Source organism: Coturnix japonica, chromosome 12, assembly GCF_001577835.2.
Source record: "Coturnix japonica isolate 7356 chromosome 12, Coturnix japonica 2.1, whole genome shotgun sequence".
NCBI lineage: Eukaryota > Metazoa > Chordata > Aves > Galliformes > Phasianidae > Coturnix > Coturnix japonica.
This window is the reverse complement of record NC_029527.1, coordinates 12973793-12990802: the sequence shown is the minus strand read 5'-3', so window position 1 is coordinate 12990802 and position 17010 is coordinate 12973793. Positions and strand designations below refer to the sequence as shown.

The following is a 17010-nucleotide window of genomic DNA, read 5'->3' as shown; positions in this document are numbered from 1 at the left end:
CTTGTTAGTGACCAACAGTCGAATGTTTATTACTTGTGACTATCAGCACTGTTCAATGCTATGTAGAACAGGGATCAGGCCAGGGGTCTGGAACATAATGCAGAAAGATTCTGGCTAAATGTATTTAAACTGGCTGAGCAAACATCTCTGAGCACAACAGCAGCTGCAGGAGATGCTGTGGTTCTGCAGACACTGAGGGGCAGCCAGCATCGTTACTGAGCACTGAGCCCACTGGAAGAAGCTGCCCTCATTAAAACTGCACACCCACTGTCCCATTGCTTTAATGAATGTCCAGCGCTCCATCCAAATAGGACAGTGGGGACACCAAGCAGTCCCTTGGGAGGAAAGCATGACATAAGGATACAGCACTGCATGGTCCAGCCCTGCAGCTCAGCATCCCACTGCCCACAGCTGCAAGCCAGGCCCTGCCTGTGTTGACAACCTCATCCATTTTCATCTTCTGTACAGAATTTTTCAGTCCTGTCCAAAGGAAATAAAAGGTTTCTAAGAAGCACAGCTGCCATCTTTCACCAGAATAGACTGATTTCTTACAGCTCTTATCCCATCCAAGTTTTCTTCCTACTCCTCTTGTGGTCCTGCAGTCCAGCCACAAATGGCACACAGATAGCAGAGCTGCTTCAACCACCAGCAAGAAAGGCACTCCCAAAACACAGAACTGACCGAGCTGATCCCATGAAAGTCAAAATACACCAAACTACTTCAACTTAACCTAGAAACAGCATCCTGTGTTTCTGACAACCAAACTGACCACTGCAGAATTACACTGCCATGTCCTGACAGCACACTGAACTTCCAAAGAGACAGCCCTGCTGGAGGCACTCACAACCTCTAACTCAAATACCCTCTGCAAAGAGCGTGCAGTGCTTTTCTGCTTCTTCCTAGCAAAGTCAGGTGGATCGATATGTTTGCAAATTAAATTCACTTGAATTAACAAGCATTTTGTATACCTCAAAAATCCATTGTCTAATAAGAGGCCAATTTCAAAAGTTCTATTCATTTTGTTATAATTATTTTGGGCTGGAAAGCCCTGAGATGATACATTAACTACACCTGCTGCTACAGCAATGTCCACAAAGGTGAGGACTGCACAGTGTGAGCACAGCCTATGGAGGAACAGGACAGGAATGAATGAGAGCAACACCTGAGACAGTAAAGTGATGAGGGTGGAGGACAAAACAAATGTCATCTCCTCACCAGTTCTGGCTGTAGCTCCAGGCATGACCCAGGAGATTTTGGGGGTGAGCAGCAGGCAGGCTGTGCAGGGCTGTGGCAGGAGATGTGACCCAGCAGCAGTGATAGTGGGAGAGCTTTGGGTGCCCCACAGGCTTGCCAAGCCCATACCTGGCACGTGGCAGCCAGTAGTGATGGTCTGGGCAGACAGCCCCATGGGGGTATGAGGCAAGAGCCCAGTGAAGGGGACAGACAGAATGACATGTGCCCATGTTTTGTTCTTTACACTTGGCTGCAGATTTGGGTCAATCTGGTAGACAGTGTTTTGGAGTTAAACACTGCTTTCTAACACGTCTTTCCCAAGTGGGATCTGTTCTATAGCTCCAGCCCCTGGTGCTACAGCAATACACACACAACTGGACAACCCTGGTGCAGCCAGAGGTGCGGGGTGACACTGGGCACACGGAGACGCTTACCATCAGGCCATGGAGACAGCTGGGACTTCGAATGCACAAAGGAATCAACAAGGTTCACTTAGACAGAAAACGAGTGGCTTACACACACGTATGTGAAAAACCAAATGCTTTAATCCATCTATCAAGAACAACAGTTCAAATTATTTCATTGGATACATTAATATTGATCCATAATTTACAGTGCTATGGACCATACACAAATTATTGCTGCAGTCAACAGCAGATGAATATCAACATTACAGTACCAAGCATTATAGCAAGAGGCAGTAATTAATGTCACTTTTTCAAGAAATATAGGTATTTATACTCTTATCAACATCAGCTTCCCCCCCAGTGCATTTTATGTCAAACAAATATAAACGTAAGTGCATTATTTTGTGCTTTGTGCTTTCCTTGCGTACCTTTTTTGCTTTTGCAGGTCATTAAGAGTTAAATATTGCTTTCTAGGCCAAAAGCAGAAAGGAAGAACTCCACGGTGCTCTGCACGTTCCTCTTGGTTGCATGGCTTTGGCAAAGTGAGAACTGGTCAGCACCCCATCCGTTGGGGCCCAGTGACACACACAACAATGTCATCAGAGAGGCAGAGTGGCAACAACAACTGTCCATCCAGCTCCATCTCATTAATGCCATCCCTGCCTCTAAATTGCTGTCCCTGCCCTCTGTTCAGGATCCCCTGTAAAATATCATGGTCACACATGTCCCACAGTGCACAAAAGTGAAATAACATCACCACGTACCCAAGAGGTCTGCATCTCCTGGAGATGCCCCCACTGCACAAGGAACATGTCTCCACTCAAAAATGAGAAAACTCAGAGGGCTGTGGCCTACAGGAATGGGCTGGGGGAACAACAAACTGTCACAGCTGAGTTGTGTGTTACCCCAAAGCAACAGAGAACATGTGGCCCCCACTGCTGCAGTCGCTGTCACTTCTAGCAAGAAACACAGCTCTTGATACAACAGCTTGGAGTCCTTACCTCCACACAGCACAGAGCAAAAACTCAGAAGTCAGGGCTGCTGCTGAGTACCAGTAGCTTCATGTGAGCATGAAGAGCATTTATATACCACAGTTTAGACTTCAGTTTCTGAATGACCAGCATAGACATCAAACTAAAAGCCTCATCCAATATACTCAGTGGTTTACAGTCTCTACACCCCATGTGAGCACACCCCGATTTCACTGCATAATGCTGCAGAACTGCCCCATTTTAACAAGAAGGGTAATGCAGTCTTGCCTTACGGCCACAAGCACGTCATGTCACAGCCCTGATCTTCTTCACCTGTCACCATCACCAAACAGCAACACCAGAAGCTCATACCTGCACGCTCAGCCTGGAGCTGCAGAAACAGAGCACCTCCTGCCCTAAGTACCCAGATGGATGTAGCACACCCTCCCTAGTCCAGAGCTTCACCCATTGAAGGAAAGACACAGTTCCCCTAATCTGTCTGGGGTGTGGCATCATTATCACATAACTCCAGCTCCTCCTTCAAAAAAGCCACAACCCAGCAGCTGCACCCAGGTTAATGCAGGGACAGAGCAACACTTGTGGACCCCAAAGCACTATTATCACAGAAAGCTGCAGCCCTCCCGAGCCCCATGAGCACTGCCGCCAGCGCCAGGAGTCATGGGGCCAGGCACTCCAAGGATGCCTCTGTAGGGAAAATGCTCACCTGAGAGCTCAGCAAGCCCCAGCACAGCTACAGAACTCCCAGGGCTGCCCCATCCCTGTCGATTCACATTGAAGTTCTGAATACTGCAACCGCCGTGACCACGGTTTCCTTGCAGAGCCTGCCAAACTGGTGCTCAAGTCATTAACTGTTCTGCTGTGTTATTTGAGTTTTCTTTTTTTTATTCTCCATCATTTCCAGTGTAGCACAAAGGAGAATGGGAAGCTCTTGTTTTCTACACGTAGGCACCATGCCACACTTCAGCCTCCTACAAACACCACCCTTAGCTCTCTTCTATGTCACACTTCAGTCAGTGCTAGTTGGGGAAGACTACAACTAGAGTTTAAGGCACTTCATTCTGAATGAGATATGCTTGCCTGCCACTTGCAAGTCAATTGTAGGCTGCTATTGAGAAATCCATTCAACCAGTCTAGCTCATAACACCATATGTCATCTCTGTAAAACATCTAGGCTTGATATAATACAAGTATAACTACCGTTATTGCATAGGACTACACTTGAGTAGATAATGCACCAAACTACTTTTACAACATTGTTGCATGTTAAAAATTAATAACATTGTTATCAAGTAACAGTTATTTGCAGATACAGTAATTTACTCTTTTTTTGTGTTTTTTTTGTTTTTTGTTTTTTTGTTTTTATGTCAGCGTCAGTGCTGAAATAAAACACAAATTACTATGACGGGTATATCTACTACATAGTTAAGTTTCCAAGCATATCACTACTTCTTCTGTATCACTAAAAATAAATATGTAAGTTCAGTTTCTCTACAAGTCATTTTATTACCTAACCTACATTTGAACTCTACCTTAAACGTGTTTAAAAACATCTTCAAAGTGAGACTGTAATATACAAAATATTCCCAAAATCTCTCTTAAAACACAGAACCCTGCATAAAAGCTTCCTTTCAAGTGTTTACAAAGAACGCAGAAAACTTCCAATGAGTTCTTAAAATGTCAGAAAGAAACGCTGCAATATTAAGAGGCCAATTGACAAAGGAAATACAAATATATTTAAAACAAAAGGCTGAAGGTAACTGAGGAACCCATGCAAATCAGAATAAACTGTACAATGCCATTAAAAAAAATAAAGCCAAGTAGATATGTACAACGTAATGTGCCCAGCTGTTAAAACCTATCCATTATTACCGTCCAAAGAGTGCATACCAACCTATAGTGCTCCTTTCTTGGTTTACTGGAGGCAAGTCATCAATGCCTGTGACAAAACAAAACCGAAGGCTAAAAGAAAATTGTACCGTGATCAAAAGGAAAACCCAAATCAGCTCAGTGTAAAATCAAAGAGCACTCTGAGGAAGAGACTCACATCTCCCTGCAATTTCTATTTCATTTTCAGCAAGAGATTTCTATATCATCGTCAACACAAAGAGGATTTCTTAACACTTTTGTTATTGTATTCAGAGTGGTTTGCTTATTCTTCTTCCCTAAATGCTTGTCTATAAGGATCAAAGTTGGAGAGACACTGTATCTTTAAGGCAGCACTATTAAATCAATACAATTACAAATTGGACTTCTTTTTTGGTATCTTTACATTCTGTAACTTCACATTTTGTCTCCACGTAAGTAGGTTGCATTTACAATTCTATGATTCCCCTTTCCCCCCCTCCCCCAAACAGAAGCAGACTCTTCATTTGTAATTCTATTGCTTTGAGTAGATTTGACCAGTTCAAAGTTCTCGTTGAATCCAGTTCACAGATACTGTACATCTGCTGTACAATATAGTTGGAGGCATTGGTAGTTTTAAAATAGAATATACAAGTTTCTTCACAAAAAAATTCTAAAAAAAATCCTCTATATATAATATATACACACACGCACACACTGGGCTACTGATAAAGCACGAGAAACAAAAAAAAAAAATCAAAAAAATTCTACAAAAGGCAAAATATTTAATCTACTGATCAAGAACCAAAGCAGTTTATGAAAGGCGTGCCAAGTATTTGCTAACAAGCATGATCAGTGTCCTCCATGCTCACGCTGCTCCGCCTGCTACTTGTTTTCGATGCTCCAGGAGACACAGAGGAAAGCAGTGGGTCAGTTACTCCTACAGGGGAGAGGGTATCGTCCATCAAGATATCTTCCAGTTTGGATCCCATTTTTGCAGGAACACTGTAAGTGCCAGTTGGTTCAGTCACATTTCCGAGGTTGTCACTGAAGGTGATGGTTCCATCAGTGAGATCAAGGGTGGTAGTGCAAGACAGGTCTGTGTGGTGCGGCATGAGGTCTTGGTTGCAGTTATCCAGCACGGGTTCTTGTTTGATGACCCTGTTGACCATATCAGGGGAGCAAAGGCCTGTGGATGGAACAAGGGACAGTCCATGTGCCCGAGCTTGCATCTCAAGTTCCTGGGAAGGAGGATAAAAGGAGAAATTAAAAATCTGAAAGTAAAATCTATCATCATCTGATTTACATCTTATGTAATGTGACTTACAGTTTCCTTCTGTTGGACACAAACTATTTCCTCCTTTTGTGATAACAGCAAACACTTGCACCTTGCATACTCCTGCCCTGCAGATTTCCATCCAAATAATATTCTTCTGAAGAGGTGGATGAATACTACCAAATACAAGTCCTTCACAGTTCTTGGAATCTACCTCAATGCCCTGCAGAACAGATGCATTCCCACCCACCACTCAGGCCCCTTCTCAAACCAGTGTCATGCTATAGAAGCTGGACGCTGAAAGAGCTGAAAAAACTGAAGTAGCAGAAAGAGAGGCTACGAGCTTTTTAAATGTTGCATAGGAAAGTAGAGTTTGTCCACATGAGGTGGCTACTACCTGCTACAACACTGCAGTGCACACTTCTCACTCTGAAGCTCTCATAAAGGTAAAAGTGAAGAGGTCAGCCAGAACTGAGCAATGTTACTCTTGCACTAGAAATTATTCCTATGACAGGAAAGTCATAAAAAGGCTTTAGAGTTCACACAAAGTTTTCAAGAATCCTGGCTGTATAAGGCTTAAAGCTCACTCTCCCATTTAATTACAGATGCATTTGACTGAAGGCAGATAGTGAAATAATTCACTTAAGTGCCCGTTCTCAAATATGGCAGTAAGAGAGATGTTTTGCTTCTATTTATGCATCACATTAAGCAGTCACAATCACTGTTGTGATTGCCCTGTTCCTGGATATTCTTATCACTAAGGCTGATTAATAACCCTTTCCATTTCCACACTAAGACAACAACCTTGTAATGGCATGCTGTAAGATCAGAAAAGGTAGAAGCAGCAACTCTATCAGATAATGTGCCAAAACCAGAGTACACAGGAGTTCCTTATTCCACTTCATTTTCCCTTTTCGTGCTGATTTTGATAGAGACTTTAGGCTGTTTGCTGGCAGATACATTTCCCACTATTCATGGGTTAGTTTTGTTTTGTGTGTTGGCTTTATGTTTTGTTGTTGTTGTTTTTGTTTGTTTGTTTGTTTCTTTACATTATTTTGATTGAAGTGGGAACCAGAGCAGATGGGTAAAGGAAAGGAAGATAAAAGATGCTTAAAAAGTGATGTGACTTAGCTCTGAAATGCCACTGCTTGATGTTGTCCTGCAGAAGGACCATGCTTCCTTATCTTCTCATTCAAGCAAACAGACTGCTCAGCAAAGCACAAAAGCTATGTTGAAGCTCATTCCAGGCTGTTCTATTTTAAAGCTGTTTGCTGCCACACTTGACTCTCAGGTATTTCTAGCTTCATTATCTGCTTTGTGGATTAGCTGTGGCTCAGGGCTCTCCTGTAGCCAGCCTGGCGCACAGCAACCTGCCTGCAGAGGGCTTCAGCTGTTTGGTATGTTTGGCTTTTTATTTTTACTTTTGAAAACGAATGGATCCTGCTTTATTCCATAAAAATTCTGCAGCCATCACAGTACTGGTTACCATTAATTAGAACTGTGGCTCCCCCTCAGCCCAAATTCCTATTAACAAGCTTCAGTCACAACTATTTTGCAGCTGCACATTACAACATCAAGAGCACCTGCAACTTATTTATCAGCAAACCTGTATTCTGAGCAGCAGGTGCCTGTTGGCATGTTCCAATTTCTTCTGTCTGTTCTCAAGTTCCTTGGTGCGTTGCTGTTCTCTTTGCAGCTTACGAATGTAGTCCACTGATGCTTTTAGAATAGTTCCCTTATTCCAGCGCATATCCCTTTGAAATGAACAGAAAAGGAAAAGCTAAGGCTCTCAGAGATACTTCGTGTGGAAGTCAGTACCTTCATACCAGCAGCTAGGATTACACCCCACGTTATATAACATTCCTGCCAAGCCGATGAATGTGGAAGGCCTTTGAAATGCGCTAGAGGGGGCCAGAGCACAGCTCTTGCAAGGCAAATCACAGTGAGCACGATCCCAGCTGAAGGACGCAGAGCTCAGGCACTACTCATGAGGTCTGGGCTTCCCTCAGCTCCTGTCCTCTGCTCAGTGAGCAGCACTGCACACAGGGATGACGCCCAGAGCTCTTCCCCCTGTCCTCTCTGCAACAATAGCCAACAATAAAAGCCACAATACACCACTCAAAAAGTCATACTGCTTGCTCTATGGGTGATGCCTGATTTTAGATGAGTAATTAAAAGACTGCAGGGACTCTCGCATAAGGACCACTTATGAGCTGGTGCTCTTGTAGAAAGTGTCCCGAGGTCCTCAAGCTTGCAGTAATCCTTCTGGTGGCGCTGCATCACAGCTGTGTTATAGCAGGAAGAAAAAAGGTCCAAAAAAGCAGCAAATTTTAAACTTAGCTATTAAAGAATACAAATGTCAGGTTGCAACATGGGTGTGAAGCTCCTTCAGTGAGGTACTCTCTCACATATGCCCACCGCACACAGAGGTTGCCTGCATCACCTTCTTTCCCACATTGACTCTTTAAAAGTTTAGTATAGATTACAGACCAGAGATCCACTTGTTCTGCAGGCTGCTAATACATAATGCTGCCTTGCCTTAGAGGAAGCTAAAACGCCTCTAAGGAAGAAGCTATGAGTTAAAAAAAATAATAATAATAATGAAGATCTCTCCCACAGCCTCAATGTTTCTGATTGAAGTGATGCTTTTTCAAGCTCTGGAGTGAGGAGGGCTCCTTGCTATTGAACCAGCATAAGGTAGAAGTTATGACAAATCAGTAACACTGAAATCACCCAAAGGAACTACAACCTGCCTTACTGGGAAGTTACCACAAACACTTATTAGTGTTTTAAAGCATGAAAGCTTTTTCTCTATCCCCTAAGATTTCTTTTTTCTTTCAACACTTCCCTCCCACAGACCCCTGGGGCACATCATACTTACGGGTCATTTGACTTGGGTATCAAGGTGCCCAGTTCTTTTATACGATCATTAATATTAAATCTTCTTCTTCGTTCAACTTTAGGAAAAACAGCACAAATGTTACAAGTAATATTCACTTAATGACAAAGTATAAAGCTTCTCATTAAAGAGTTCTTTAAACTCCTTTGAAATTGTTTCCTGAAGCTTAAAATTCAGTGGCATAGTAATGTATTTTGCTCTCCTACAAGTGGACACGCTGAAGCAAAAGTTCTATCTGTACTTTAAAAGCATGGGGCTGTTGAAGTGGCATGTCTAAAATGGGACTCTGAAAATACGATGGTTGCTAGCATAGGACTCCAAGAAGAATGAGAAGTACATGTTTTCCAAGGGAAAAGTGTAACAAAATCCAGAGACAGGAGTTTACATGCTCAAGTATATCCCAAAACAGGAAAAGGAACACAAAATACAGACTTGCTTATATAGAATCAGAATCCTTATTGTTGGAAGGGGCCTCTGAAGGCCAACAATCCTGCAATGAACAGAGACCCTGTAATATGTACTCTTTTAGTACATGCACGTCACACTGAGGACATCCACTGATGTTTAACGCTATAAACTGACCATTTATCTTAAATCTTAGATTTTGTTTTGTTTGTTTTTAAGCCAAACTGTGCAAGATAAATTTGTTAAGAGCAATTGGATTAGATGTTGCCCTTGGCGTCTCTGCTGACAGCAGCACCTTTGAGAACATACTTTGACAAAGTCCAAATAAACAGAATCCTACTTAGGATTATACCACTTATTAAACTATTCCCCCCCCCCCCAAAAAAAAGTAGAAGTTGAATAGTAGTTTTAAGCACACTGTTGAAGAGGATTAGAGATATTTCACCCATGGGAATAACATAATGAACTACTACTACAAACTTCACGGAGCGCATCATTGGGATATATAAACCTACCATTTCAATACTTATAAAAGCCTGAAATAAGGACTAAAATTACTGTTAAAAGCGAAGAATTGAACTTACTCAAGTTGTGATTGTCTTTCTTTTGCCTCTCCTTAGCCAGTGCTCTCGCTTCTGACTCTGTAGGAAAAATACATGCTGTGCATGTGAATGAAGTAATTAGAATTAAAGCAATTCAAACACAACACTTCAGTTTGTGAAACATTAGAGAAGGCAGACTGATTGATAATTGTCAAATAAATCATTACACTTTCCCCAAGAAGTGAACAGGGCCTGTAACACAAGCTGTACTTGCTAAAACACAGTGCTGGTATTCAGCTTAACCTGCAGAGCTTCTGTTCCCACACTTCCTATGCTGACTTACATGATGAGAACATTTCCCACGGAGGCCCTGATTCAGCAGGGTATTTGAGGACAACGTGTTGCTGAAATCCAACATACCTTGTCCTACGTACACATGCAGACAACATGCTTACATACCGCACAAGCTGAACTAGAGGAACAACATGCTTATTGCATTGCTCCCAGCACAGGATGTGAAGCAGCCAGGAGTCAGAAGCTCTTCTCATGGGAATTAAGACTATGCCATTTCATGGCAATGTATGCACATCACCACAACACAGAAGGTATAACTTAAGTGACCTACTAAAAATGCTGCATTTTCAGTTCTCATTTGATTCTACATTTCTCCTACAATTTCAGCTACTTTAACATTTATTCTAATTCATTTTAAACTTTCGAAAAAGGCGAGGTGAAATCCTTGAGCCTTCACTCAAGTAAGATCCTTTCCTGTATTATTTTCTTTTTAATGGAACATGAATTAAGTCTCATTCAATCCACAAAAACTAGTGGCACTTCCCCTGGAGTACTGAATATTGGCTACTCCAGCATTACATGCACTATAACAAGACATACGCTTCTCAATGAAACACTCCCAAAGAATCCCAAAAAAGCTTGAAAGATCATGGCATTTCTTAAAGAAATCTGGGCTTAATCTGACATTCCTCTATGAAACCAGATGTGAGGTTTGAAAGGACAACCCTGATTGAAACTGCACTTGAGGCTGAGCAGGATTCCCATTAAATGCTTCAATAACTACAGCTGACAACTTACAACAATCATCAGCATCAGATGCTGGGATAAAATAATTGATTTTTTTTTTATCATTTTGATGTTTACACAGTAGGATGAAGAAAGGTTTTTTGACAAATGTTAGATTTAAACTTTACAAGCTAGCTCCAATTTAGTTCCAACAGCGTTATCAAGAAATGGAGAACCAAAAACTATTTGACACTTGTATGTGTACAGATTAAACTACAGTCTCTTTAGAAAACTTCTGTGGTACATAAAGAAGAAATCATTCTTACCTAGACTTCTGTCTGCAATACCATATGGGTATTAAAAGTCACTAGTTGTCAGAAAACACTATCAATTATGTCAAAGCAGCTGCTGTTAAGTTTGAGTTTAATTACTAAACTCCTTGTAAGTTAAATGTGATCTCCTACCATGTGTTTTGAAAAGAAAAAGCATTCACCTAAACCATTTCTGTCTACAGGTAAAGGCTGAACACTGACATTGTATGTTATTTTGACTAATTAAGGACTTCCATGAAACCATTTCTCCCATTAATCTCCTCTTTTTCTGCCTTCTTCACCCAAAGTCTCACACAATCATCTGTAGTGAATCCACCAGTCTAGATATCTGGCAAGCTGGGCATTTAGCTCAGTCTACAGCCACCTGTAGCTTTATATAACTGGAGCAATTAAGTCGCGCGTAACTTAGGACCTTGAGCAGATGTCATTCCCTCCCACCATCCTCTTAACATAGTCTAATATGGTGACCAAGTTTTTCTAACTTCCACAAGTCACTGTGCAGTTACTGTATCTTCCTTTGGCACTGAACTCAAATTCTGTGCTGTTATATAAACACAAATATCCACCAGCTCAGAAATGTGGCATTTCCTCCTGAGAAGCTGACTCCTGAGCTATTAGAATTGCTCTACTTAAACTAATTCCTGACCAGAACCTGCTCTGCAACTGAGTCAGCCTGTGAGTTTTCACAACTGAAAGATAGACAAGAAAACTATGCCTCTACCAGGTCAGCATATAGCACGACTCTCAGCTGGGCTTAAGAACAAACACTTGTGGATATTACAGTGACTTTGTCACTGGTTCTACAACATATCTCCATTTATCTTTTGCAGACAAGTTTGCTTTGTATATCATATCCTGCATGTGGTTACATCCTTTTATCTACAGGCAAAACAAAACAGCAAAAATAAATTAGGCTTGAGAACTCAGAGCTTCCCTTCTAATCCTTTAAACTAAGTTAGTAATGTTCCCATTTCCTCCCCTTAACTCCTGCAGCTTATTCAGATGAGATCAACTTTGCTACTTGAAGAAATGATGTGACAAGAACTTCAGAGGACATTTCATTTTCACCTCAATTCAAAATACTTTCTAGCGTCACATTTCACATGGCGTAGGATGCTGACACCCAAATTCCACATTACAAGTTATTTGTACGTTGCTGTCCCCTACTAGAAGAAACCCTCACCATGAAGCATTCCTCAGCATGAATCCCAGAGAGACTCCAGGTGTCAACTTGTTAAAGTTTAACACTGATCACAGAAATAAGTTCAAACTAGAAGACAGCACTGCAAGAGTTACATGCAAGTTTCCTAAGACACATTTCAAATGAGCAGATCTGACTGCAATAATTAAGGGCATCGTCTTAATTTGTCACAGTGAACCCACACCTAACACAAGCTGTATCACCAAGTAATACATCTGCTGCTAAAGAACTGGCTGCAAAGGAAAACAGAGCTTTTTGTCCATATTTTCTTTATTGTAACAGAAATTATGTCCAAGATCACTTGAATTCAAAACAATTACACCATACCTCTAAGGTGATATTTGAGATGTATTTACCTGTGAGCTCCCTTTTTATATTAGGAAGATTAGCTGGACAGGAGTTGCTGATGTTAAGTCCTGGAGGAGGCATGCTTTGGTTGCCATAAAGGTCAATCAAATTCCCAGACACTGGCAACTGGAAAAGATAAACAAGGAAAATGATTATTTAGTTTGCTCTCATAAAAAGCTTCCCACAGAAGAAATGAGTTAACCTCTGCTAAGAAATCTGTGCACTTTTCCACACACAAACAGAGTTTGTAATAAGGCCAGCAACAGTTTTGCATAATGCACGGGCATGAGGAATAAACCACCTACACTGGGAAAGTTATGTTCTCTCTTTTGAAGAATGTGCAGATATTACTCTTTTTTTTCCTTTTCTTTCTTCCTTTCTTTCTTTCTTTCTTTCTTTCTTTCTTTCTTTCTTTCTTTCTTTCTTTCTTTCTTTCTTTCTTTCTTTCTTTCTTTCTTNTTTCTTTCTTTCTTTCTTTCTTTCTTTCTTTCTTTCTTTCTTTCTTTCTTTCTTTCTTTCTTTCTTTCTTTCTTTCTTTCTTTCTTTTTCTTTTCTTTCTTTCTTTTTCCTTTTCTTTAAAGGAAGCACAGCTCAACTGAAGTTACAAAAAGTCTTAAGAAAGAAGAGGTAACACTGGCTGACAGTAATGTGGTATTTTTCCCTCTTATCTTTCAGTGTACTCCACCCTCATCACTTCTCTTATGCAAAAAAAGTCTGAAAGAGCCTACAGAAAGCTCTCAGAGGATGCCTCCTTTTTTCCAGTACCATCAAGTCGATGCACATTACCTGCTTGACAGAAACCACTACTCATCAATTACATTCTTCATGAGACTTGGAAGCTCCTTGCACTGAAAACATTTTGTAGGTTTCAAGTCAATTTGCTTTTCACCTTGCTCAACAAAAATAAGCACCAGTTGGAAGAAGATGATTCTGACTTTGTTTCTTCACTTACTCGTTGCTTTTGTAATTCATATTTGGGAATGTTTGAACAAAGATATTTATGAAGAAATACTAAGAAATCGTTCCAATAACACTGATCAGAACTACCCCTTTCCATTCAAATAAACCTAAAGAAATTTATATTTCTCCTGAGCTGATCATTTTACCCGTCTACTCTTTGTTTTCAAACTAGCTTTTGAAAAGACAGGTGTAAAACATCTTCATATCTTATCTGAGTGGCAACACCTATCTTTGCTGCAAAGAAAACCAGTCCCTCTGAGACACTGATTCTGCACAGATTAGACTATTAACTTTACACCCGTGTAAATAACGCTGCGGAATACAATGGAGTGAGTCACAGCATAGACTATTAAACTCCTACTGACTGTCCTTGACAGACCGAGACGTAAGAAAATTTATCTGCCATCTAGAGCTACCATAAGAAACAAAGCTGATATGAATTCATTAAGGTACCATCACTTAGAAGGTATGCTGAGATTTGCTGAGCCAAATCCTGAGCAGACAGTGGCCAACAGCAAAAATTATGTCCTCTGACTGACTCTTAAGGTAACAGAGGAAAAACGTACCTGAATTCTCACCAAGATCTTGAGCCACAAATCTACGAGCTCCCCCTTAGCTTCTGAATTCAATACAGAATTGTGTATTAAAAGCACATCAAATAAATCTAATGCCCAGCTGTCCTTCATAATGGTCCTTCCTAGTTGTGGCACACCTGCATTGATGCCACTGCAACTGTCATCTTGCTTGCTGCTCTACAAGGCTCACCCTGATATCTTATGTTCCCTCAATACAGCCATGATAGAGGAGCAGCAACGGCATCATACAGCCTTCTGACTTGGATGTATTTTTTCTATTCATGCTCTTAAGTACGGTGAGAGCACAAAGGACTTGTTTATAAGCCCAGAACTTATAACTTACAACTTATCTTGCAGAAGGCAAAAAATTCCTCTGAAAAAAAATGGAAATTAGCATCTGAAACCATGGGTAAAGAGGTCAGGTTATAATGAAACACGGAGAACAATCAAGGTCACCATGCTGCTTGACTTGATGCAAGATGGACCCCTGCTTCCTACAAGAGGTTTGTGATTTCACACCATACAAGCACCATAGTTGTTAACACTGTGTGAGATTATTATGTAAGGTTCTGCAGGTTACTCACTGGAAGGATTCTGTTAGCCAGGATGCAGTGTGTTGCTCCCTTATTTATCTATAAGCACGTGTTCAGTGACAGTTCTTGAAACACAACTGTTTGCTACTTGTGAGGTTTAGCTTCCACAGGGAAGTCTCCTTTAGAAGTGGAGCAGCATGCACTTGCAAAGTTTTCTGCCAGAAGTTATCGGCTGGATGAACGAGCTGCCATTTCAACTCGACATACGCAAGTATTTTACACAATACCTAGATGTGAGTTAGTAATTGAATTGCTAAGTAGAAAAACCCCTCAGCAAAACCAGTGACCATTCTGTGACACCGTACACCACAGAAGCAAAGCTGGTTAACCTGTGACCCAGTACTAAAGTTTACAAATACATCCATAGGCATTTATTGCAATGAGCCCTTTTCAATTAAGAGGTACTTGGAAATGTCCCTCAGCTTGTTCTACATGTAAACCCCTGATTTTGCTTATCAATTAAGTACTGTTACCAAATGTAACAAACCAGTCCTTTCATTCTTTGTTGGTTACAGAACAATAGCAGCCTTTGTTGCAGTCTCAGCACAGCTATTTATAGGTTGCATCTCTTTAGACCATTTCCTCTCTTGACTTTTTTTCTACCTCTGCTTAGCTCAGTCTACAGACATTTATTCCTCATTAGTAAAACACTGTGTTTTAAGAGCCTATTACAAAAGAAAAGCATGTGTTGCATCAGGTTTATTTTTTTCCCAAACCTATTTTCAGAAACATGGCTCCATTTCCATCACTTTCAGGATTGGTACCAGGTTAATTCAGGACTGAAATATACTTTTCTTTTATTTTTAATCCAGCACTTTAAGAGTATTAGTATACTTAGTTCTGCTATTACATATCCCTTCTTTACATCCACATCACATTAACAATTTCTGAAAGACTAATTAAAGTGGAAAGCATAATGTTGCTTCCTAGCTAATTCAAACAACTCGAGCAGTTCAAGTTTAAAAGTCACTTGAACTTCTTTTAAATGGACTGGCTCCTCTTCTAAGAATGAAAAGGTTGGCAACAGAACACCAGAAAAGAGAAACAATCTGATAGCAAACTTGCACGTACACTGGTACAAACACAAAGCAAACATGGATCAGGAAAACTTTATAATGTTTGCTGTCATGCAGCATGAAGGAAAGACATAGGACTATCCAAAATAGTGACTACATGGGCACTGAATGCTGTTAGGTGTTATTCTGGAAGGAAAGAAACACTACTGAAGTCCCTGTAAAATGAGAAAGGAAGAGAAGCACAAACAAGTCCGAGTCTCTTCTCATGTAATGGGTTCCAATCCAGTGGAACTTCAAAGAAAGGACTGCAGATGAACTCAAACAACCCCTACAGAAAATAACAAGTCTTGAAAACTTTTCCTTCTTATGGGTTTTTAAGTTTTCCTCTGAAATGCCTGGACTTATGCTCTTTTGAAGTCATCTTAAATGGAAGTTCTTCTCTCTGGTAGGACACAGCAGTTATTTCTCAGTCTACTCAAAGGGCACTGTTTAATGAGGGAGTCTGGTAGGCCACTTCCTGCGGTATGCACCATGCCTCCAAGAGGGCTGTGGGAATCTGTGGGAGCATGGCACTAGGCTACATGACATCAGACAAGTACATTCAGTAAACGTAAACCTGTGCTGCTAAATTGATGCTATGTGGTAAGCTGTAAATTTTGGCACTAGATAAAAAAAGAACCAGACGCCAGCACTGGCAGACATCTACTCAGCCAGATCTAACAGCACTTAAGCCGAAGGCAAAAAATTTACTAGAGCTACCCTCCACAAAAGATCAAAATAAGATTATGCCAGAAGTACGATTATGTTAATGCTCTCAGCAATGTGAAACAGCAAACAGAAATGGCAACTTGGAGGTTGCATACCACCCTCCCCTGCTCACCAACCTGCACATTTCAGCACTCTTGCCTTTTGTCCCAGGATTCCAACACCCTTTCCTCCCCTGCTCAATTTTTAAGCTTCATTCCTCCACCTTTGGTTTGTTTGGACAAGGATTTCCCCCCCCCCCTTTTTTGTTGTTCATTTGTTCTCTTTCTGTTTGAATTTCGTATCATTTTTGTTGTCATCTTACTAGGGTCTTCTCTCCACTTGGGATCAGGCTGTGCAAAGGATATGATCTTGAAGCTTCACAGTTGCATGACAACAGATTTGGACAAGGATGGTAAAACATGCTTAAGTGTAGCATTCAATTACTTACACTCACATAGCAAGGTAAGGAAACCAGGGGCACCAGAGGTTCCTTCTAGGCTTTCTGAAGTCAACTTTGATGTTTGATTAACACATCCATTAACATCAGTGGGTTATATGCTTTTTTCAGTTCAATTCACTACACTGCTACAATCTTCTCACTAACTAACTTGAATTTAAAATA

General features: G+C 40.9%; 1 protein-coding gene across 7 annotated transcripts in view; it reads right to left on the bottom strand.

Moving 5' to 3' along the window:
• Positions 1-1756: 1756 nt before the first annotated feature.
• Positions 1757-17010, bottom strand: part of MITF (melanocyte inducing transcription factor) — an 86239-nt gene continuing 70985 nt past the window's right edge. For 4 of the 7 annotated variants that reach the window (XM_015875346.2, XM_015875348.2, XM_032447261.1 and 1 more), the window contains 5 exons: positions 12506-12623; positions 9639-9695; positions 8632-8707; positions 7357-7504; positions 1757-5715 (listed from right to left, as the gene is read on the bottom strand). In XM_015875346.2, coding sequence (XP_015730832.1) covers positions 5314-5715; positions 7357-7504; positions 8632-8707; positions 9639-9695; positions 12506-12623 — 801 coding nt within the window. In that variant the 3' untranslated portion in view covers positions 1757-5313. Of the gene's footprint in view, positions 5716-7356; positions 7505-8631; positions 8708-9638; positions 9714-12505; positions 12624-17010 lie in introns of all 7 variants that reach the window. The other 3 variants (XM_015875345.2, XM_015875347.2, XM_032447260.1) reach the window with 1 other exon arrangement.